This window comes from Zeus faber, assembly GCF_960531495.2.
Source record: "Zeus faber genome assembly, chromosome: 6".
Taxonomy (NCBI): Eukaryota; Metazoa; Chordata; class Actinopteri; order Zeiformes; family Zeidae; genus Zeus; species Zeus faber.
The window spans coordinates 15316915-15342419 of record NC_137201.1 but is presented as its reverse complement, the minus strand read 5'-3'; the positions used below and the strand labels follow the sequence as shown (position 1 = coordinate 15342419).

At 45.1% G+C, this 25505-nt stretch overlaps 1 protein-coding gene across 1 annotated transcript in view; it reads left to right on the top strand.

The window, feature by feature from the left end:
• Positions 1-7107: 7107 nt before the first annotated feature.
• The window catches only part of trim44 (tripartite motif containing 44), a 51188-nt gene continuing 32790 nt past the window's right edge, over positions 7108-25505 (top strand). The window contains exons 1-5 of the mRNA XM_080002802.1: positions 7108-7245; positions 8303-8630; positions 8712-9071; positions 12365-12442; positions 19300-19593. Coding sequence (XP_079858928.1) covers positions 8340-8630; positions 8712-9071; positions 12365-12442; positions 19300-19593 — 1023 coding nt within the window. The 5' untranslated portion in view covers positions 7108-7245; positions 8303-8339. The remainder of the gene's footprint in view (positions 7246-8302; positions 8631-8711; positions 9072-12364; positions 12443-19299; positions 19594-25505) is intronic.

The window sequence follows — 25505 nt, the reverse complement described above, 5'->3', positions numbered from 1 at the left end:
CCCTGAGGGAACATCAGGACGAATAGGAAATAAAAAATGATAAAGAAATTAAAAAAAATGTAATAAATAAAATATTTAAAAAATGGTAATATACAATTTTTTTTAAATGACGATGATTTTGATGTTAGATGCATTGGACACCTTCAGGAATAGAACCATAGCATTTGCCATGTGATTGGACAGTAAGATCAAAATGCATATTTTTCTGTAGCGCTTGCATTATGTCTTTGGGGAGGTTTCAGATCTACAGTAAGTATAACTGCAGTGTCATGTGAATTCTCATTATACTCTCCAAGAAGAGGTCACAACAACAACAACAACAACAACAACAACAACAACAACAACAACAACAACAACAACATAATCAAAGGTCTATCATCCCAATATAAATTACTATTTAGAAAATAATGAAATACAAATGCAATGAATGGAAGCATGATGTCTCTGATGGATTAATGAATGCATGGCGGCCATTAATATTGTATAACACATAATGTATTTTCCAGGGACATTAACTCATTTTGCTTTGATCTATCGTGTGACTGATATTTGAAGGGCCTGAATATGTATCAGCGATGGCGTTTATTTTAGGATCTTCTGCGCTGCAAGCTGAATGCATGTAAAGGCTTTGACAGCTCATAGGAGATTGCCAGAAAGGATTGCTGACGCAACATGCAACGGATGTCTGTTCGGCGTGTGAGCGCTTGAGATCGTCTATGAACCCTATTACCAATGTCCACCGTTCAGCCACAACATTAAAACCACTGACAAGTGCAGTGAATAACATTGATGGTCTCGTTCCAGTGGCACCTGTCGAAGGGTGGGATATATTAGGCAGCAAGTGAACAGTCAGGGACAAATTGTGATGGCTAAACGACTGGGTCAGTGCATCTTCAAAATAGCAGCTCTTGTGGGGTGTCCCTGGTATGCAGTGGTTATTACCGACCAAAAGTGGTCCAAGGAAGGACAATCGGTGAACCAGCGACAGGGTCATGGGCGCCCAATGCTCACTGATGTGTGTGGGGAGTGAAGGCTCGCCCGTCTGGTCCCATCCCACATAAGAGCTACTGTACAGACCAAGCACACCCCTTCATGGCACCGGTATTCCCTGATGGCAGTGGCCTCTTTCAGCAGGATAATGCGTCCTGCCACACTGCAAAAAAATGTTCAGGAATGGTTTGAGGAACATGACAAAGAGTTCAAGGTGTTGACTTGGCCTCCATATTCCCCAGATCTCGATCCGATCGAGCATCTGTGAGATTTGCTGGAACAACAAGCGCGATCCATGGGGGCCCCACCTCACAACCTACAGGACTTAAAGGATCTGCTGCTAACGTCTTGGTGCCAGATACCACAGGACACCTTCACAGGTCCTGTGGAGTCCATGCCTCCACAGGGTCAGAGCTGTTTTAATGGCACAAGGGGGAGCTGCACAGTATTAGGCAGGTGGTTTTAATATTGTGGCTGATCGGTGTATATCGGGCGGTGCTCATAAAATCCAAAAATCAATATTGGGATATATTGTGACTTATCGGTACAACTGCTGCGCCACCGAAACAGGGAGGGTTGTATTGAATTTCAAACTTTAAACGCTGAATTAAAAGCTTCTGGGTTGCAGAATATGTTATTACGTTTTAATGATATATTTGATAATCGTAAGGTCTCTCTGGCCTTAATTGTATTTTAGGACATGGGAACAGTTTTATTAACTGTTTATAATCAAGACAGTTGTTCTGCATTTCATGTAGGACTTAAAAATGAACATTGTATAGTGATACATAACCCATAGGCATTGTGATATGTGAAATGTGATATCGTATATACAGTTTATATACATACTGTATATATATATATATATATATATATATATATATATATATATGAAGTGTATATGAGCACAGAGGTTTCACTCCCACAGGGGCAGCCCATGCCGAAAAACCTCCGCACTAACCGTGAAGTGGATGTTTTTCATTTTGCTGAAAACGGGAGAGTTTAATTTTCTTGTAGACTTCAGTGGAGCAGGAATGGCAAAAACCGGTACCCGACGGAAATCAGAAGTCTTTGTGACACAGCCGCTGCGAGGCATTAAAACGAGAAGATTGTCGTGCCGCGTCGTCTACGAGTGCAGGAGCTTCAGCAGTTGTTTCAGTTGAGTTTGGGAGACATCACTCACGCCGCTTCATTCTGACCCAGTTTTCTCTCTCTCTCTCTCTCTCTCTCTCTCTCTCTCGCTCTCTCTCTCTCTCTCTCTCTCGCGCCCGCGCGCTCGCTCGCTCGCTCTCTCTCGCTCTCTCTTCCGGTCCAGCACAGGCCTTCTGGTTATGTATACAACAGGATGCAGGTCCTCCGTGGGCGGAGTCATTCAATGACTTATTGATGGAAATCCCCTTCCCCATGGCCAGTGGTGAAAAAAGAACTCGAATGGTAAAAGTGAAAGTCACTCATTGGAATACTGCTTGAGGAGAAGTCTTAAAGTAGTTGATATTAAAGGTACTTAAGCATTACAATTAATTATATGGTATTAAATGTACTTAAGTATCAAAAGTAAATGTAAAAGTAAATGCTGTGGAGAAAAAAAAGCTTTGTTTATTTTTTGCTCAGGTCTTACTCTGGTTGTCAATACTCCCAAATTTTTAGGTAAGCATAAGAGGCACTTCATCGGGTAAGAAGCATCTTTAACTCTGACATAAGAAAACATTTGTTGTGAATATGGGTGTTGGTCTCCATCAGTCCAGCAGGTGCAGATGGAGGTGCGGGCGCAGGTGGAGGTGCAGGTGCTGGTGCAGGTGGGGCAGCATCACCGCTGGGGGAGGCCCTCGTATGTTGCCGTCGCTCTCCAACTCTAGTTGGGGCTCTCTGGGACACGGCCGTGCTAATTCAGCAGCAATTCCTTAAACATAAGCAGCATAAACTAAACTCACTCGGGTAGGGTTGCCAGGTCTCCACGACAAACCCAGCCAACCCCCCCCCCCCCTCCCCAGCCTGCTTGGACACTTAAAAAGTAGCTTAATTCTGCAGGAAAACTGCAGACCTGGCAACTCCGAACAGGGATTGGAGAGTGTTTGTTTTACACTCAGCTTGCTACTGATATGACCCTTGATTCATTGACATTAACTTTGTGACGACTGGCTTCACTAGTTTTCCTCCGATTTTATTTTGTAGCAAGTAACAAAGTTGTTCAGGGGGAATGCATTTGAGTAAAAAAATATTTTGGGGCTAAATGTAGCCAGGGAAAAGTAAATGTCGATAGAAATCGAATACCTCAAGACACTCCCAAAAAATGGTGAAATAAAATATCGCAGCAACCCTGTTGGAAATGTTCAAACTGTGTCATTGATGTGATTATTGTTACTGCGTTGCTCATGGGGGCGGGTCCAGGAAGTCGGGGGGAGGGAGACCGGAAGTGAGGAACGGGAGCCGGGTGGACGAGCGAGCGGGCGTGGCCTTCAGCGCGGTCGCGGCCGACAGCAGCCTGTGCTGTTATTTGATAAACACACTGGACGACGGCATAATCACCCCCCCGTGTTTATCCCCAGCGTCGAGCGGGGAACGCTGCAGTATTTCAACCCCCATGACTTTACGCCACCGCCTGCGGCTGCGTGTTGACGTCGTGCGTTCCTAGAGGGAGGGGGCGGGGGAGGATTTTCTGACTCACACCGAGAACTCTGAAAGGGAAATTATGAACCACATAGACGCAAGCGCACCGAGCACATCTGCACATACTGTACGTGTTTGCACATGCACTGCAAAACAGCGTGACGGAGACCGGCAGCATACACACGCCCGATATCGAAAGGCAATGTGCTTACTGTACAAACAGCAACATCAAACTCTTGTTTGAGATAAACAGTCATAAATAACAGCAACCCTTGTATAATATACTTAAAAACTCCTCAGCGTCACAGCGAGGTAAAGGCCTTCGACACACGTAACGCCCATAAATCTTCGGTTTTTAGTTTGATTGCTGACATTGTTGTGAGTACCGAATCACAGGATTAAATCGAAACCAGATGAATTACTGCCGTCAAATGTCATTTTTTGAAGCAGAAGACATTATTTCATATTCCTGCCGCCCAACGTGTCGACGCGTCAAATGTTCCAATAGGAAGGCTTTAAACGCAATGGCAAAAAACCGACTATTCTGGCCGGGTATGTATGAGCAATACTTGGACACATATTTGTTTCATATCCCACGCGCAAACACTCGGGCGTCGGCTGTGCTTGGTACATCCTTTGGGGAACAAGGTGGGATACTGAGCCGACGCCGACGCTGCACTCGGATGATGAGATTTGGAGAAGACGCTCCTTCTCTTCTCTTCACCCGCAGGACGACCTCGGGTTTACTCCTCACTGCTCCACTTGCAGCTCTCCCTCTCTCTCTCTCTCTCCCTCTCTCTCTTTCTCGGGTCTCTCGCTCTCTCCATCTCTCAGATCACTGACAGTTGCGCTTGTCGTTCTCTGCTCCACGCGCGCGCGCACGCACGCACACACACACACACACACACACACACAGGCGCGTGCACACACATCAGTGTGCTGAGAAAAGCCTCCTGAAGCAGTAGACTATATCGATTCTGTTTTATGATTCACTGCTCTGCTGTGATATGCAGGTGCGGGGAGTTGAGGAAAAATATAATGCACGGAATGACCTGATTAGGTCAAAGGGGGAGAGGGAGCGAACGAGAGAGAGAGAGAGAGAGAGGGAGAGAGATAGAGAGAGAGAGGGGGAGAGAGGGAGAGAGGGAGAGAGGGAGAGAGAGCTAGATGCCTGCTGGACGCCTCATTCCACACCAGGATGTCGTCCTCTGGAGACATATTGCCTCTTTTCCCCTGAAGGACATTCCATCCCTGTCCTGGACCAACGACTGACCTCCCATGTCAATAAAGCCGCGTTCAGGCCGGGGCATTAGGTAAGTGTTTTACATCCGCCCCGCTCCTCTGCCAAAAACCTCCCCCTCCTCCATTGGCTGGTATTCCTCGGAGCTTTTAATGCTCTTTGTGTTGCCAGGTCCAGCAGAACTCTACAAAAGCCACGGCCCCCACTGCCGCAGACCGAATCGATTTCAGAAACCCCCTCTTCAAATAGTATACGTGTTTTGTTTGTTTGTTCTGGAATAAAACCCTCAGCCGCCGGTTCAATTCAACGTCTGTGATCCTCTCACCTGTCTCGGGGGTTGTGTACATTTGCCGCTATGGAAAATATTTCATTCTGGGTTTTTTTTTGGAGCTCTTACCATCAGCAGCGAGGCAAGGTGGAGGACAACGAAGGGTGTTTAAAGTTGCAGGCGGCCACGATAACCAACCCCTGAACCCGACATTCCATCTATTTCGGAGGAATGTTATTCTCTCGTTTGAGATAACATGGTGCTCTGCTGAATGTGATCCTGCCAAGACGTTGCTGCCCCTTTTCCAAAAGCCTGAAACAGGCTGCAAGAGGGATAAACTCCGGTGTCCGATGAGTCTCAATCTCCCCAAGTGTAAAGTCAGATTTAATGTTGAACGGGAAATACACTTTCCATTGATTTGTCCCCGTTTAACTATCACAGTTAATTCCAGTCTGGCATAGTGCTTGGGATGAGAACACGAACTGTTCCTTTTCCAGCTCTTGGTCCTTTAATGGCTGAAAGCGTTGGCAGGAGAAGCGTCGTTCTCCGGACCCGTTGGAGATGGAAAGCCCAACTGGGGTGAGATTTACGCTTTGGCTTCTATTGTGGTTTTACGGCGCACCATGGCAAAGAGAGTCTGCGTTCACGTGCCAAATGCTGCTTATGTTAAACCCGGCTCAATAGCCTTTTTAGCCATCCCAACCGAGAACAGACTTTTCCCTTATCTGTCGCTCTTTTCAGCCCTCATCTCACCGCACTGTCCGTATGCACTGCTTTGAATTGTCTTACAGAGCTGTTTAGTGACCGATAATGAAAAATATCAAAAAAGGCTATCACTTCTGTTTTTTTTTTTTAGACCGATACTTCAATATTGATGCGGTGCGATGAAAAAAAAATTTGCCAAAATGGCTCGCGGATATTGCCAAGAAATGAATCTCTGAATAAAATTCACCGCAACAGAGAACCTTGACAAAATATTATAAAACAATATCAAGACCAACATTCGCGCTGCTGAGTAAGTACATACATAAAAAATATTATCTTATAGATATTGTTTTGTTTCTGAATCTGAACATATATATATGAATCTGAATATATATAAATATATATTCACACTATATATAGATGTGTGTATATATAGACGTATATACATTTTCAGTGTATATATATATATATATATATATATATATATATATATATATATATATATATATAGTATATATATATAAATATATATTCACACTATATATAGATGTGTGTATATATAGACATATATACATTTTCAGTATATATATATGTATATATATATATTTTCATGTGGCAACAGTGCATTGCACTGCTGCCTCACAGCAAGAAGGTCTGGGTTCGATTCCCGCCTGGGGCGCTCTTGGCATCGTGCTCCGCGTGGGTTATCTCCCAAATAGGAGCCTTTCTGTGTGGAGTTTGCATGTTCTCCCCGTGCTCACATGGGGTTTCCTCCACCTCACGTCAGTAAGGACCCCCACCAAAAACATGCACCCATCATCGTCTGACCAGCGATGGACACTCGTCACCAGGTCCCCGGGCGCGTCCACGAATGCTGCCCACTGCTCCTGGCTGTGCCCCCGGGAGGAAGGACAAGCCAGGATGGGTCAAATGAAGAGGATCCATTTCACCGGCCACCATCCAAAGCATGTGTGTGTGTGTGTGTGTGTGTGTGTGTGTGTGTGCGTGTGTGTGTTGTAGTACATATATATAACATCGTATAGAAGATGTAAAACAAAACGATCATTATTTTATTTCTATCTTCTAACAATTGTTGACAATTGTTTTTTTCATTCGTGCCAATAACACGGTTGGTAATCATTGGCCCAGGACCGCGACCGCGGAGGGGGCCGCGCACCGCACTTTGCTCGAAGCAGGAAGTGAGCGACGAAAACACGGAAGTGACTGCGCCGCGGTGCGAGCGGAGCCGCTGCGTCGCCGCTGGTGCTCGAACACAAACTCCGAGCGGAGCGGGACGTGAAACGCAAGCGACGCTAAGGAAGTGCTACCGTGCGGAGCTAAATCCTGCGCCACCGCCTTGAATCAACCCCCGGTCGGTAGATAGGAGGGAGAAGGGGAAGGCGGCAAGTCCACAGTGGAGTGAGAGGCGCACCGGGTAAGAGGCGATGCGTATGTGTGTTTTTATTTGCGTTTGTGTGCGGATCACTGCCAATAATGTACACGCAGATTAATAAAACTAACATCTATAGATTGCTGAGCTGGAGCAGGGGAGGAAGGGTCAGTGGTCAAGTCAAGTGTTATTTCTATCTCACTGTGGAGTCTCAAGGGCTCTCAACGGCATTCCCTTGTATTAAGCCCCACCTGGGCGATGGTAGAGACGTGGTCAGCAGCCGGACCAGGCCAGGGTAGATGGGGACAACCTGCCAGTCCTCTCCTTCTGTCCACAGCACAGGCAAAGAATACACAAACAGCTCTGAGTAGGAACTAAGGAAGCCCCCTAAGGATCCAAATGGGAAATAGGAAAAAGGAAACAGAGAAGAAGATCCTCCTGAGTGGGTTTCGTGTGACAGTCGACCCGGTTTCTAAAATCCTCAGTAGAGCAGCAATAAAGTGAAGCAAATGTGCAAAGGTCAGGGCCACACGACGAGGTAATATAGTATTTCTTGTTTGGTTGTTTATTTGCACGGATGACAGCCAGCCACAGTGCACTGTCCTTACAGCACGGAGAACCAGATGATGTTTTGTTTTGGGATTGTGTCCCACATTTGCATTGTTGTATAATTGTAAATAAGACGGCGTGGTGGCTAAACGGTTAGAGCTGTTGCCACTTGCGTCACAGCAAAATGGTTCTGGGTTTGAACCCATCCGGGCCCATTCCGTGTTTTTCTTCTAAGTTTGCACGTTCTCCCCATTCACTTGGGTTCCCTCCCACCCTCAGGACAGGCATGTCAGGGTTAGACACTTCTGCTGGTGCCCATGGCCAAGGCATTGGCTCTGGAACTGCAGTTGGTCCCCGGCACTGTGCTGTGGCCGCCCACTGCTCCTACTGTAGATAGATAAGATGGGTAAAATGCAGAGAACAAATTCCCCTTCGACTCAATGCTCTCATGTAGACAAAAGGGTATAGATGATATCGTTCACAAATGGGCCATGGTCATGATCCATGGTCAGAATTAAACATAAAGTGTACTTTTATTCACTTCATCCAATAGACTTCGCCATTCCAGAGTCCCTGAATTTCTATTGCCGATGATGACCGACCAGGGTGAACCCCGGAGTGAGGGGATGGGGCAGAAACCCGATGACCTGCCGCAGATGGACGGGTCATGCGATGCATGCGAACCGGATGAAGCCCAGCCTGCCACGCAGCTGTGCGACATCTGCAGCTTCGCCTTCTGCCCGGTGCATGCTGCGGGCCATGAACTCCGAACGCATCATCCGCTAGCCCTTTATAACCATGAAGGGAAGCAAACTCAGAGGCTGGGGATGGACAGAAGCTCTGGGGGCGATGCGGGACCTGATGCAGAGGCAGAGGCAGAGGCAGAGCCAGGGGGAGGGGCAGGGGCAGGGGCAGGGGCAGGGGCGGGGGCGGTGATGGGAATGGGAATGGGGATGGAAATCAAAATTGGTGAACTTAATTTAAATGAGGAGGCCTTAGTTCAGGACACTGGGGAAGATAGAACGGCGAGAACCGGAGTAGCAGAGGAGCGAGGGGAGGCTGAGGGCAAGGGCGGTCTGCCATCGGAGGCTGAGCGTAGCGAGCGGGCCGAGGGCGCCGCGGAGGCCGCTGCGGAGCCCGCCGCAGAGCCCGGGAAGAGGGAGGTGGTGACAGTGGAGAGGCTGCGCTGCGGCATGCATGGACAGGAAGGATCCCTGTACTGCAAAACGGACGAGCAGATCATCTGCGTTGTCTGCGCCGTGCAGGGGGACCACCGAGACCACGAGATCATCACCCTGCACGAGGCCTACCAGTGGCAGAAGGTGAGTTAAATGAGGTTTAATAGTAATTGCCAATGCTAGAATGCCCATAGCTTGACATAGTCCTTTCACAAGCTGGTCTTGCACCATATCTTGTTACTTGCAGGGGAGGCCACGTGGAGGCTGTCGTCTTCTCGCCCTCTCCCTCATTTCCATCGATTTTTGATTTTGAATCGGAATCGGGACATCCCTAATAAATAATTATAAATAAGTACCTGATCATAACATTTGAGGAGATACCCAATTGATACTCCCATCATCATAACAATTCACATTATGACTTATGCACGCATGAAAGTAAAAACAAAAACACGAATTAGCAGTGGTGGAAAAAGTACTCAAGCCGCACTTGAGTAAGAGTAGAGATAACTTATTAAAAAAACGGCTTGGTTAAAGTGAAAGTCACTAATTGGAATGCTACTTGTCCATCCATCCATCCATCCATCCTATTTTCCACCGCTTATCGGGGGCCGGGTCGTGGTGGCAGAAGGCTGAGCAAGGAGCTCCAGGCCCCCTTCTCCCCGGCAGCGTTTTCCAGTTCCTCCTGGGGGGACCCTGAGGCGTTCCCAGGCCAGCTGGAAAATATAATTCGGACTTATGAGTGCTACTTATGTTAGTCTTAAAGTAGCTGATATTAATGACACTCAAGTATTTTCTTTTTCCAGAGCCTCCGTCCCTGTTTCTCCGATCGCACATCGATTCGAAAGGTTAAAAATATGAGTGAATCCCCGGGGAAAAAGGGGAGTGTTGACAGGTATGTGTGCTGATGCAGGCACAGACGGCAGATAGACAGATTCTGTCAGACAGAGCGTTTGTGGCTCACAGCGCCTGTGATAGACTAGCAACAGCCTCGACAACGACACGTTGATTGATTGACACACATACAGACCAATCAGTGTTGAATTCAGACGCGCGGTGCATTGTTTGTTTGTTTGAGTGGGACAGAACATGATAAACGTCTATGTAAGCGTTGAAAGCAATTATATTATTTTATTTTAGTTGTGGTGGAAAAACGGGACAATTTAGTTGTAAATGTTGAAAACCCAGACATTAAAGTGTTTTACAGATATTTGTTGGGCATGAGTTTGTAATGTAATGATTTCAGCATTTTTTTTTTTTATGCTAAATGCAGTACCTTTTTGGCTTTCTGGGCAATATTTATCATTGTTTTGGGTTGTTAACTGATATCCAGTAAACATACATTTGCATAAATCAGGCATATTTGTCCACTCCCATGTTGATAATTAGTATTGGACACTATGGACAGTCATGCGATTAATCACGATGAAATATTTTCAGCGATTGACAGCCTTAAAAATTGGGTTTAAAAATCGTAAAAAAAGGACGCCCAACCGCGTAATATATAATAATAATTTCATACATATATATATATATATATAATAGTTTACATTGGCGTAACTTCCATGTTTCCAATGTTGTGCTGAACCCAGTCCTGTGTGTCTAGTTTCTCACCTCAAAGCGCCGCTGTCTGGCTGCTCCGGTGCCCCCTGCTGGCTCCTCTATGCCAGGTCAGGAACCTGCGGCCTGCTAGCATGCAGCTAATGCTAACGTAACCAAACCCCACGTAGTCAAACCAATGGGACATATTTATCTACTTCTTTATATGTTGGGCGCATAGGCTCCGATTAATGTTCCCGCCGGTGGGTGCCGGGGCAGACACAGCGGAGCAGGATGATCTCTGCTGTGGGACATTGAGGGCGCAACGCCAAGGGGGGGCACCCGGACGCACCCATGCTATCAGCGCCAAGATGGTCACGGTCTCCCTGAAGACGCCTTTTACTCCAGGTGTTTATTCCCAAAACAGTGTTTCATCCTAAACTCCGGGCTGTTAGCTTAGCTTATGTCACCACTGATGCTCCCATTCACACCTGGTGTTTATAAAGTGTTAGGGGAGGGGCCATGCCGAGTATGACCCCCATCGAGTCATGATTTAGCCCCGCCCAAAAAATCTCCAACTCAAGTAAAGTACAGATACTCCCAAAAAAAAAACGAAGTACAGTAACAAAGTATTTTTAATTTGTAACTTTACACCACTGCAAATTAGACACATTTAAAAAAATGAACAAAAACAATAAATCAGTTTCAATAGTTAAAACGTTCCAGTGGCTCATCATCAAAACTATTGGTAAAGCTGTACTGTATTTGTTCTAAAAATGACGTCAAACATTTTCTACGAGTTCAAAAGTGCTTTTTACATTTTGTTGTTAAAGAACTACATGCCCTTTAAGTCAGTATTCCCAGTATTAAAAAAAAAAGTTTCATCAAAGAAAGATTTTTGGAGCTGATATCAAAGTGGAGCTCTCTGTTCTCGTAACCGTCTCAAGTCCTTTGAAAGGATTCCTTGCCCTCATCATCCCCATGCACGGGCTCATCTCAGCGGACGGTGGGGTTTGTGGTTATCGCCGTGTTTACAGTGTGTTATATAGAGCAGAGGGCGCCGATTAGGAATGGAAATGTGACGGGATCAAAGTTTGCCTATTTCCCATCAAGGTTTTAGGTTTTTCCCTTCGCTGCCGCTTCGGCACAAACGACTGGGTTTCGCTGACGGCTCTTTTGAGGAAGCTCGCGCCCCAAAAATATCTTGCGGCAGCTGAAAACGATGTTCGTTACGACCCCTGGATATGTGTTTAACTTTTGTTTTGTGTGTTGCCAGAACCCACTCACGGTTACGGGGGGTTCTTATTCTAATAAAAGACAAAAACATTCCAGTGAGACTCTGGTCTATATCATGGCTACAGTACATATAGGTCTTTGTGTATAAACCCAGACTGCCAGGAGCCACATTATTTACACCAGGCCTACATTGAGTCCACTTGTGGACAGTGAAATGGAATATCCTGTTTGATCGCATTGATCCACGTGAAAGGATTCCCAGTTCTCCCGGAATATCGACGTGGCTTCCCAATGTGGAGGTTGTTATCGTTACCTAATGCCCTGTTTTTTAAACAGCCCACCGAACATGTCAGTCTTTGTTCATTTACGAAGAGACTGTACAAGTTTGTTGGCTCTAAAGGTGTAGGAAAAGCACTTAAGAATAACTTAATACGTGTAATAAATAGCGAGTGCAGTACCTCTACTGCACAAGTTATTTATTTCACGTATTTAGTTATTCTTCATTATGCAGAGCGCAGGTGCATATCTCAGTTGTGAGGCACAGCCCAGCCTATCTCACTGGGCGTCAACCAACATGACATGCTCACCGCGCAAAGTCATTTTGCGTCGCATTATTAATATATTTGAGCTGATTTTGAAACGTTTGTGTGCCCCACTCTCAGAACAGGGAGGGGTACGACCTGCTGGGCTGCACACATCAGATGGGGGAGAAGATCAAGAGCAAGTGGAACGATCCTGCGGTAAGTGCCCGTCTCCTGCAGACCCTGGCAAGCTTGGTTGAAGATGATCAGTGTCTCGCTCGCTATTGCCATAGAAATCGCCGGATACAGGAACTCTTCTTTATGTCATTTCCGGGATTAATGGACTATATGTTTACTTGCTCGAGTCCACTAATTAAAAATTAGGAAGAAGTAAGCAGAACCAATTTAGAAACCCTCGCTAAAAGTGCAATGTAGACGTAAATGTAAACATAGGTGTAGTTGGCGCTATGAAATAGAACATTACATCATATCCTTGCAGCGTTTATACAAAATATTAACGTGTTATTACAGATTTTTAGATTTGATTACCTAATATTGTGTACTGCCCTTATTAGCTGATATGATACATTCCTGATGACTTCTACATGCTCTACAATGCTGTACAATCCAGAATTGTACAATACTGAATGAAGATTGAACAGAATGGTTGTGGTGAATTGACTCATGACTGTTGGAGTAACAAAGTGAGCAGGATAACATGAACCCACCTCTGTGAAGGAAAATTAGAATGACTGATCCTGAGCCATAAAACAGAAATCTCATAGTCATCTTTTTCCTTATAATTTTAATACCGAATCACCAATAATTTTCCATCGACAGAGATTTTAGCTATGTACTATTCATGATTTTAACTTCTTAGTCTGTCATACCATTTCAAAGAAAAAGATTAGCAGTGTTTCCCATACATAGATTTTTTGACAGCCGCATATTGATTTTCACTTTTTTTTTTTTTTTTAATCTTATTTCATTGAACAGCTTCGGTGCTGTACCGAAAACCCAGTAGCGCTCGGGTCCCTATACAATCGGTATCTACCGGACCGAATCCCAACGCCGATTTCGGTGTCTCATTTCGGTGCCAAGCCCGAGCTGCCGATCGTAATATCCGCCCTGCGGTGCGCCGAAACTGGAGCGCGCCGCTTGAAATCCTCCGTATTCCTTTCCTCTCCCATGCGACTTGCCTTCTAGCTTTTGGCCGAGAGCCAAACAGCAGCGGCGCTCGTCAATGTCACATTCTGTTCATTCCGATTGTGCATTAAAGCCCCCCGAAATAATATGACATCGGTGATCAAAATCCAAAGTGCGTTTTGGGTCCTCTGTGTGTCCTGAGGGAGCAACCGGGGCGTGATTTGCACCCTCGCACCGCCACAAATGCAATCCATTTCTGTGGGAAACAGGGGTTGGGATCTCGATTCCTAGTTTCAATGCAAACCTTGCCTGTGACGGTTTCTCAAATCGAAGCGCAAACCAGCGACTTTCGGCAGGAACCGCTGAGTCAAATAAATTCCACAGCAACTAAAGCCAGGGACGGAACGACTCCGTACTGCATTCTGATGACCGCGCCGGCAATGCTAAGCTCCTCGTGGAATTATATCTGAGCTGAGAGAAACCAGCGGGCAGGCCTTGTGAATGAGGCACAATGAATGAATATTATATGGATTTAAATAATTGGCTCTCGTGTTTACTATCCGACGCCTTTATGACATAATCTCTTTCTAATCCTTCCTTATCGCATTCCGCACGGCTGTGTCTTCACTGCGGCGGAGTTTGTGGCGAAACAGGCAAACGGCTTATTTCCCTTGCTCTTCGACAAAACTTGATTTATACATGGCTTGTTCTACAGGGACCTTTTTATGTCGAAAACTACAGGTGTCATCATGACGAGGCGTTCAATCGGTGGTAGAAGTGAAGAATGACGTGGAAGCTCCCGATTAAAAGCGCTGTCTATATTTCTTTCGTAATAACATAATAATAATAATAATAACAACCAGTTGGAACAACTTTGTCCTTTGGAGGACTTGTGGAATGTCAAGAGTACAGCATCTCTATTATACATCCGTGGCCGGCACCAATTCCCCTCTCCGGAGGACGATCTTACCGTGTTCTGATCAGCTAAGCTACTCATTAACATTGCTTCTCCCGGAAGGGGATAAAGGGGGGGGGTGAAAAATATATAGAAACAAATAACAAGTTCGGCCAAAGTTTTGATAAGAGGCAAACATTGTAATTCCACTGCAAATCGCCCCAGTTCCAGATCAAATCTGACCACACTTTATGCCGTGTGGGTATGTGACAGGGTCCGGGCTGCCTGACCAGACCTCACCTAGTTACTGTGGAAGATGGGGCACGTTTCTCAAAATCTGGCCAGCGTGACCTATGGAGCGGTGGCATAATGTAAAAGGTTAATTTATACGATTTGCAGGCGGTAATGCCTGTTTTGGATGTGGGTGAGGGGGGGGCTTCTACTCCCACCCCCATTATCATACTGAAATATCAGCCTTACCCCCGGGCCTTCACGGACATTTTGGTCCCGCCGTCCCGCCAGAGTGGTGCGGCTCACTCCCACTCCTCTCTACTCGCTGGGAAATATGTCAGGCACCATTATGTGGATTTGTCCGCTTCTCCGAAATGTCAGAACTTCTTATTATGCATGTCATGCCTCCCGGCGAGGAAAGTGTGCGCACGTGCGTGCGTGCGTGCGTGCGTGCGTGCACGCAAGTAGTTTGAGGAGTTGGAACCGCGGCTTCGTCCTAAAGGGGTACGGGAAGAAGTGAGTGTCTTTGAATGTGTATTTTCCGACGTGTACACGCGTGTGTTGTATAGGGTGATTGATTAAAAAGATTTAACCCCTAGCTTGTGTTTTGCTTATTAAATCCCGTCTGCTTAATTATGTTCTTTGCCGCGGGTATCCGGATTTTAATCTCTCTGAGCTGATCTCCCAACTCCACCGGGAAAACGGAATAAAATGCATAAAAACAGTGATGAGACTCCATACATATTCATGCGGGAGCAGAAGGTCGACTCCACATGCGCGTAGCCTCCTGTTGTCCCGATCGTTGGAGCCCGTGCTGTCAATACTCGTTAAAGTTAGTGTTAAACGGTGGGGAAACAATGAGTGTGGCGCTTGGGTGGGGGCTTACGACGGAGACGGCAGGTAGTCGCCGTGTTCACCTCGCTCATTGAAATGAAGTCTCTTTCCTATACGTAGATACTAGACAATAAACGGGCCCGTGAGCCCTCTCTTTCCTATCTTTTTTTATTTTTTATTTAAATTTTTTTTTTCAGTCAACGAGTCCAATATACTTCGTTCATGCCCGGCTAGAACTTCCTCGGCTGCCGTTGCTTTTCTCACACCCAGGAAATCTAAACTCCGCCGCTATAATGGCGACGACGCCTTCATTCATCCCCTCCTCTCGGCTTTTTGCGTGCCTCTTACAGGTTTTTTGTTTTGTTTTGTTTTTTGGGGGTTTTTTTGGAATACATTTTACTCAGCTGACTCAGAGAAAATGGCTTGTCTCTAATTTAATTTCTACGTATCCCCCGCGTTGTTTGGTCAGGTCTCAGAATCAGATTTCTGGGAGAGATAAAAGAGGGGGAAACGAGTGCAAGAGAGTACTAAATGGATTAAAGTGTTCATTTGGAACAGGGCCACTGTGGCGGCGGGGCGGGGGGCGGGGGAAAAAGACAAATCAAATCCATTTACTCCTAATGTTCTATTAATGCTTTTTAAGGGGCCGTTTGGGGGAAAACAATACATTTAAAAAATAAAAAAGAAAACAAGAAGCATTGCCCTAAACATTTAATGTGAGGAGGCAGCGGGTCGGGTATTTCTGGGCATTCTGGGGAAAAATGAGAATTTGTTTGTTTAAGCGTGGCCTGATATGTGGCAGGAAAGTGTTTAACACCGTTATCTAAGCTCAGTCACAAGAGTTTAAAACTTATGTTTATACAAAGGACAGCATTGTCAATGAAGTTAATTCCATAAGCATGTGTACTTTGTGGTCATGTGGAAAGTAGGTCGAATGTCTCGGAACTTTGCTTTTGCAACAAAAAAAAACTTTTTTTTTTTTTTTTTTTTTGCCGCACACGAGAACTCTACATTGATATATTTTTCAGTAGCCTTTTCATATTTATGCTCTTACATTTGGGCATTGCCACTTAAAATCTTCCGAATTGGCACTTCAGTCATTTGAACATTTCTCTTTCTTGTCTTCCAACCTGAGGGTATTGGGTTTTTAGTCTTCTATGGTAATAATACTATTTTTTAAAAAGAGGAATTATACGTTCTCTAGATTGGTCTCCCAGCCTACCCGCCCTCGCCTACTTGTTTTGGCATTTCTCTCGCTGCGTGTCCTTGTAAGCACTGTGGCCCCGGTGGCTCCAGTCGGAGGCCTCGGCTTGCAACCATGTAAATGAAGATTAGCTCGCATGAATGACCCCCTGCTCATCCGCAGGACAGATGCAGAGAGAAACTCTGTTCCCGAACAAAGCGCCCAGAGGGCATAGGGCTCCTGCTCTCTAAACACAGAGGCAGTGATCCAAGAGCCTGGGCCCCATCTGCCTTGGAGGTTATGCTGGGGGGCGTTGGGGGGTGCTTTTTGGAGGAACTTGATTAAAAAAGGAGGTGGTGAGAGAAGCCGTCCCTGAGCCTGGCTGATGACACTAAACCATTATTTCTTTGCTTACCGACCCCTGGGTAACACCAGAAGCACAATGGAAAATCAGCGCCGCGCTTGGCCAATAGACCAGAGCAGATTTCGAAGCTCACTCCACAGCAAAGATGCGACAGATTGTGGGTTCAGTTTTTATATACAAAACAATTCATCTCGGATACTATGCCTACTTATTGAGTTATTGATTTGACACAACTGTGATGAATACGGCTACAGTCGACCTGCTTACATTGTGTACCCGTTTTCCTTGGCGACATCTTGCTGTGTCACCTTTTCGGGGTTGACTTTTGAAGAGTGTGAAGTCAATCAAAGGTATTACTATTATTCTCAGACTTTACATTTTGAACAATTGGTCGATCTCAACGCTACTACTGTTATACCCCTTTCCCACTGCGCCAAAAACCTGGTAACACCCACTAAAATCCGGCCTTTGTCATTAGTGGGAAAGGTTACACTCGGCTTTCAGTCCCGGGTCAAACGATCCTGCAACAGACCCAGGTTTTGATTGGCTCCAGCTCTGATGTAAACATGACACCCGAGTTGACCCGCAAATTTTGGCCCCTTAACAGCGCGATGCGGAACGCGTCAAAGTTCTGGACATTGCCCCGAAAATAGACAAGAATATCTGTGTATCATTACATCATTGCAAATCCCATTTCGAATCCAAAATCAATGTCAGAAGTTATTGACTTTTTTTCCACGCATCATGTGGGACCATGAAATGTTTTGAGTGTGAGGATCGCACCGTGGGGAGCACAGCAGAGAAGCCTCACGCTCCCCGCCAGGTTCCGAGCCACTCCAGCCCCGCCCCAAGCCGGTCCGCGAACCGGAGGAGCGTCTTCGCTCCCCACCGCCAAAGGTCCACGCACCGGTCCTTCAGCGATCCAGCTTTTTTGTAGGAACGAAGGGAACCGAGGCTCGCTCGGCGATGTCATTATTTGTTGAAGTTGCTGTCTCCTTTCAGTTTTTTTTTTTTCCAATGAGGCGCGTTACATGATGTTGAATGTGACACACCAGAAAAAAATAAAAATCGAAACAACGCCATTTCTCCTGGCAATGGGAAAGGCGTCACTCGCCTATTTTAGCGGGTTTACCTGCCTTAAAAAAATAAAAAATAAATAACGGGGTATACCTGCTAATTTCAGTGCAAAAACAGTATTCGAGATTGCATGTGATGAGGAAATGAGAGGTTTCTGTTATGGGATGGTGGCTCGTAGGAGGTACTCTCCGTGCTTTGGCGTGATCAGGGGTGGTAGTTGCTTCAAAAAGTGTGAGAATCACTGCTCCGGAATCCCCTTTTTACAATATCAATCCAAACGTGGTTCTTATCAATTCCTACCAGCAAATGAATCTATCACCGCAGTTACCCACAGAGCTGTGTAACATTCATAACCCTCAGAAAGAGTGAAGACTTGAAGCGTTTGTGTAGGTGTATTTATATCAGCAAAACCTTTGACTACAACAAAAACTCGCTCGCTGATGGTTGTTAAGGACGTAAACATTTGTTGTGGAGCAAAGAGTTAATGAGACACGAGGAGTCACTAAGAAGGAGATAACTCTCCCCCGCTCTCATTCCAAATTATAAGTGGCTTGTGTAGCCTATTTACGAGGGAGGTGAAATTAAATAGTTCCTTCGGTTTGTTTAATGTGCAATTCAGGGAATCTGATTGTGAGCATAGTGGAGCCAAATACATAACGTGACTTGTCCCTGGGGGGGACCTCCGATGCCAACGGTTCTATTCTTTATGGGAGACAGGAAGGGCGTATGAAGCAGCCGAGGTGGACTGTTCCAGTGAGAACTTATTCTGGGGTAGAAGTGTTGAGGGGTTTTGGGGAGCGGGTTTCTTGTCAAGTGGAACCACGTCAACTGCCATGCTGGGGGGAAAGGTCTGCGCGCCGAGATGGCTTGTTGCGAGGCATTGCGACCGAAAGTAAGAATGTCAGGGAGCAGAGATGTGTATTAAATGTGAGTCTTGGTTGGAAGTGTAGCTGCCTTGAAAGCCTAACAGATGGGCCGTCCTGATAGAAGGAGACTCTGAGGTCTCGGTGCAGAGATATGGCCTCCAGTGGAGTTTCCTCACGCTGTCAATTAGCCACAGCATGACGAGAGAGAGACCAATGGCCTCATTAAAGTGACATTCAGTGTTTTTATGTTCAATGTGTTGTACTTTGCGTCTATTCTTAACTCTGCCTCTTTCACCTGCTTTTTTTCAAGTTTATTTACCTCGCTCATTTTTCCAATCCTACAATGTCTATTTTCTGCCTCCTCGTTTATGGGTGCGTGTCAGTCTGTGCGTCTCTATTTTTTGATATGTCCCGATGATTCATGTCGACGCTGACTTGATTTGAGAGGTCCGCCTGTCTCTCTTCTTCTCCTCTCGCCAGATGTCTCCGGACGAGTTGGAAACCTACGTGAACAGCCAGTTCGAAGAGCTCATCCGATTGGTGCATCTGGAGGAGAAAAGGACCTTCCATCTGGTGGACCTCAAGGAGGCCTTCCTGACGGCCTCCGCCGCTGAGAAGATCGCAGAGATCACCGTCCAAACGGAGCGTCTGCAGGAGGAGATGGCCAGCATCACTTACCAACTGGGCCTGCTGGACCAAGCCGAGGGAGCGGCCTCCGCCGAGCTCCTGAATGGGCCTCCGGGACATGCACCTGATCCGGGAGCAAGGCTGCCAGTAAGAAGCCCTTTCTACCGGACATAATTATCCTCCCGTTGAATACTCCACATCCAAGGTTAATGGCGATAGCTGAAACATGAGGTTGCGGACCGTCGGCAACACACCATGCCTACAGTATGGTCTTACTGGTATTACTCTCCGGCTGGAGTTTATCAGGGTAAACAGTTGATTAAAGGGAGCAATACATTTTCACTTTCATGAGTCAGCTGTGAAGCATCTAATGAGATGCAGACACATCCGGCAGTCTTTTGAGGAGCGGGGCTTAAGTGTTACTGTGATTGTCCTTTGGCCATTTGCCAGTACATACTCCCAGCTGCTGGGTACGCCGTTCCCTCTTTCTCGCATTCCAATCCCCGGGTCAAGGTTAAGTTCCCATACAGTTCCTGCATATACTAACTCCTACACCCTGACTACAGCACTGCACTCCACATGAGGCTCATAAAGCCTGCTCGCCCCGAATAAAAAGATCCCTCCGGATAACTCTATCTACTGCATTGCTGGAGTCTCCAAACGCGGCCGGTCAGGGAAGTAGGTGGCCAGAGAGACGGGGAGATCTGAGTTCTCCCTAAAGAAGCAGGTAGGGCTGGGGAGGTATCGAGAGAACCTATACCTCGATATCAATAATTTCACAACATACGACAATTGGTGACATAACTACAGGTAGTCCTCACTTAACAACCTACCTATTTAACGACTGTTGGGACTTACGACCAGCTCTCTGAACAGTCACGGCATCTCAGCATCAAGCATCTCATAGTGCATCACCCTTTATATACTATATATACACTATATATACTATATACGCTATATACTGCATATACTATATACACTATATATACTATATATACTATTCACACTATATACACTGTATACATCTCATCTCATCACCAGTCTCAGTCTCGTTCCCCCAGTCTGTCATTATTATCACTTATCAACCAATTTGCTTATTGTTTTTCATTTTGCTTATTTTAAGGTGTGTGTGTGTGTGTGTGTGTGTGTGTGTGTGTGTGTGTGTGTGTGTGTGTGTGTGTGTGTGTGTGTGTGTGTGTGTGTGTGTGTGTGTGTGTGTGTGTGTGTGTGTGTGTGTGTGTGTGTGTGTGTGGAGGCATGCCCTCCTTCAGTAATATAAATCCTGACACATTTTTACATTACTGTTATTATTATTATTATTATTATTAACAATAACAATAACAGTCGGGTTAGTTTTATCTTTTAAGCATACCTAGTAATTTAGGCTTTCCAATTCTGTGACTCCTCTTTTACTTTTTATTATTATTAAAAAAGCCTTTTATGTCTGACATGATAAATAGATTTTGGGCAGGGAGACAATAGAGATTGTTTTCCAGCTTAGTGCTGTTGGCAAAAGACCAGTGCATTTTCAGGCACACTATAAATAAATGACAATAAAATAATAGCACTTGGATGATTACTCATCCTCCTGGCGCTAATGGCCTTGCTTCCTTGAGCATGGATATATATTTTTCCGTATCTCTTGGTATTACGCAAATGTGTAAAAAAAAAAACCAAAACAAAAAAACTATTCTGAGCGAGAACAGCATCAAAATGTTATCATCCTTAATTATGATTTGAGAATTTTCTACGAAGCTAAACCAGTGAAATCCTATCAATGCATATCCTCAGGATATCTGAAGAGGTTGTATTTCGACACCTTCACCTGATGTGACAATGCATGACTATAACCGTGCTGCAACCTTCAATGCAATTACCTGATGTTTGGAGTTTAATTAATTCAAATGCTTAGCAAAGCGTAACCCTTAAATTTAAATAATTGAAGAAACACTCTGATGTTTTAAAGCGACAGTGGTTTTGCTTTAATTTTACAGTTCCTATCATTACTACCGTACTTTAGCATTAATAACAAAAGTGCATCTGAATATAAATGAAGGTGTTAATAACGGTTGTCTTACATTTTTAGTTAAAGTGCCATACAAAGACTAAAATACAGAATATCCTGAAGCAAAGTCAATTTCTTTAGCATTGCCGATTTATTATTTTCTAACACATCAGCCTTATTTACACACACCAAGACCTTATTCCCCAGGGAGCTCGACTCCAGCCTCTGGCATTATGGAATATATCTGTGGGAGTCTCTACCCACCGGTATGGGGTTTAGGGAGGGAGACGGAGTCTTTCTGGCACTGGGGCGCCGACATGGTGTGAGTTTTTTTTATTACGTAAGGGAACAGAAAGGCTCGCTGGCCAATCGGTAAACAATAACAATAATAACAATCAGTCAGGGCGCAGGAGGAAGGACCGCTTGGAGCCCCCTGCGCCCATCGCCTCTGCAGGACGGACAAACATTAAGAAAGCTCCCTGTCCCCAATCGGATCAATCAGCGCCGCTTGAGCGCTCATTGGTCCGATTTGGGACAGCTTCCTTCCACGCCCCTTGGTCCACCACAGTATTGCGTTGATTCTGTCTATTCACAAGCTGCAGAGACAGTTTGTGTTCCAAAAGCCCACACGTAAAATCGCCGTGTTAGTTTGGAAAAGGAGGATGGGGATTAAATATATCCTCCCTGATTATTATCCATTATTCTACGTGAGTTGCTTTTGATCGAGGTCAGAAAAACAAATTACTCTTGGTTCTGCTCATTATCCCTCTCCGCCTAATAATTAATACTTTGCAGGTGTAACCCCCCACCACACACACACACACACACATCTACAGTATACTGTATACGTGCACGCAATGGTGAACAATAATGGACAACAGAGCCTAACCCTCACCCTGACCCTGTATGCAGGTAAGCATACACCGTGCAGAAAATATAATATATAATATATCATTGACATCAAATTGGACAGTAGGGGCAGGATTCACCAGGTAACTCAGGGTCCAATACTATCGCAATACATTGTCCCTCAATAACGACGGTATCGGGATTCTACAATACGTGAATTTATCACAAGAAGATCCATGATGATTCATCAGGATATCTCTAATTGAAATAATTGAAGGATAAATATGCTAAATAGATATTCAACAACATTAATCAATCATATTGTCTATTTATCTAGTGCAGTCTGATTTCAATGTGTTTTTTAAACAGAAGGTAAACCATAGATTGCATAGTCGTATAATTCAAATACTTTTGGCTGTATTCCGATAACTATATATATATATATTTATATATATAAATATAACTCACAAAAAGTTAGGGATATTCAGCTTTCGGGTGAAATTTCAGGGTGAACCTAAAATGCACTATAACCTTTACAGGTGAACTTAATTTGACCTTCTCTAAACTTTTTAATGCACATGTCCAACTGTTCAATGTTTCAGTACTTTTTGCACAACTTGCTGTTCTCTAACAAGGAGCTGAACGGCAAAATTCACAACAGGTGTTTGATCCATGAATCGACCAATACATTTCCTGGTTCAATTAGAATTGGTATTTAAACAGTCCTCTTCATCATGCTGTTCACATTTTGACATCATGAAACCAAGACGACACCTAACAAATGATCAACAGTACCTCGCCTTTGTGAGGCTTGAAACAGGATGTTCTCAGAGGGAAGTGGCCACTGAGCTTAGAGTGTCACATCAGACCATTCCAAACCGTTTCCATCAGTGTGGTCTGCGTGCTAGACGACCTGCAAGGGTACCTGACCACACCACCAGGCACAGGTATCATCGTCTTGCACGGGCCAGGGAGCATTTACGCTGGACGAGGGACCAGTGGCCTCAGTGCTGTTCTCTGATGAAAGTCGATTCACGTTGAGCAGAAATGATGGCCGCCAACGATGTTGGAGACGTCAAGGAGAGTGCTATGCATCAGCCACTGTTGTCACCAGACGAGCCTTTGGTGGTGGTGGTGTTACAGTGTGGGCAGGTGTGTCTAGTCAATACAGAACTGCCCTCAATTTGTGAATGGTACAGTGACAAGCCCATACTCCCTGAATTAAATCATTAATCCAGTCATTGTGCCCCTGCATGAACAACACAGGCCTAAGTTCATCTTCATGTACGACAATGCTCCAGCTCATGGAGGTGGCATCATTAGGGAACGGCTGCTGGAGACTGGAGCACCTCAAATGGAGTGGCCTGCACTTTCTCCAGACCTGAATCCCATAGAAAACCTATGGGATCAGTTGAGTCACCGTGTAGAGGCTCGTCACTCTGTCCCCCAGAACCTCAATGACCTGAGGGCCTTCAAGAAGAGTGGGGGGCCAGGCCTCAGCAGACAATAAGTCGACTTGTGAACAGCATAAGACGTCGTTGTCAAGCTGTAATTGATGCTCAAGGGCACATGACAAGTTATTGAGACATTGACATTTTTTGTTGTGGTAAACCCACCGCTGTTGTTCGCTTTTGTTTCAATAAATTGTTTGAGATGAGGAAATCACCATTGCATGCTTCTACTTAAATGCCCTACTTTCATGATATAATATCACTCTAGTGTGAACTTTTTACATTTTCCATATATATATATATATATATATATATATATATATATATATATATATATATACTGTGTTGCAGTGTTTGTCCAACCCCTATTGCATAGCTGGTTTTAGTTGAAAATATAAGACTTTTTTGTGTCTTCAATTATAATTTGTTGCTTTTAAGAGGAAAACACAGTTTTCTGTACCGCGTGACAACTTTAAAACTTGAACACAGGCGGATAAAATGCACAAATGCACAGAAATACATTTAAATTTACCAGAGTTACGAGATGTTTGTGCACATATGGATACGTATGCATTTCTCTGCACGCCTCTTTGCGTTTGACCTGCGTTCACCCAAACGTCGATGTTAAACTGAGCTTCTCTTTGAATGCGTTTGTGTACAAATGTAGCACGGAGCGCATCGATGTGTGAGCCCTGATGACTCCCAGCCTGAGAACAAAGCTGAGGGCTCTTCATTAGCCATGCATTCCATTGGCCTCCCGTGGCTGCCCATGACCCGGGCCTGTCCCGTGCCCAGACCCGGGTCACGGGAAGCACTCTGGCCACTGATCTGGGACAACACATCCTTTTCCCTTAATGAGCCTCGCTGAAAGCTCGCTGGCTTAAAGGCTGTTAAGATGACTTACACAACGCACTTTTTTTTTTTTTTTTTTTTCATGAGATGCAGACGCAGCGAGCATGTTGAACATGAGCATGTTGCTCATCTTTACCTGTCTCAACATAGCGTCGACAGAGCACTAAACATCCTAATCTTCCCTCAGTTGGAAATGTTCCAACTGTTCAAATAAAAGGCACAGATCATCTATTTACAGGTCTGAAATTCCATACTTTTTCCTCTCTCATTCAAGAGAGATTACCTGCAGATTTCATATTTATTTTCTCTCACATATCCAGCTCCAGCTGTTATTCATGACAACATTCCAATTCAGGTTTGCAAGATGTTTATTTTTGTATTCAGGGGTTCGGAATTATGAGCACTAGTGCTTGCCTGTTAAAAAATTAAAGACTTTCTAAGACATTTTAATGCCACAGTTTAACAAAATGTCAGTGATTCAGCCCTGTGTTCCCGTGAAGATGAAACTGCCGGTTAAAGTCGTACACCGGGGAAAGACACTCTTTGTGAGTCAGTCGCAGAGCCCTGAAGCCCCCCGCTGGCTTGCGTTTCATCTAAAGTTTATTGAACATAACACGTGTCACGCGTCCAAATTGCACTAAATTTGACACTGCATGTCCTTAGGTCCCCGGCAGTACACACACACACACACACACACACACACACACACACACACACACACACACACACACACACACACACACACACACACACACACCCACCAAGTATTAAGTAGATCGGATGAGCGGTTTTCGAGATATTCAAAGGACATACTGTATACTGTACACTGATCAGCCACAACACTAAAACTACTGACAGGTGAAGTGAATATCAAGTGAACAGTCAGTTCTTGAAGTTGATGT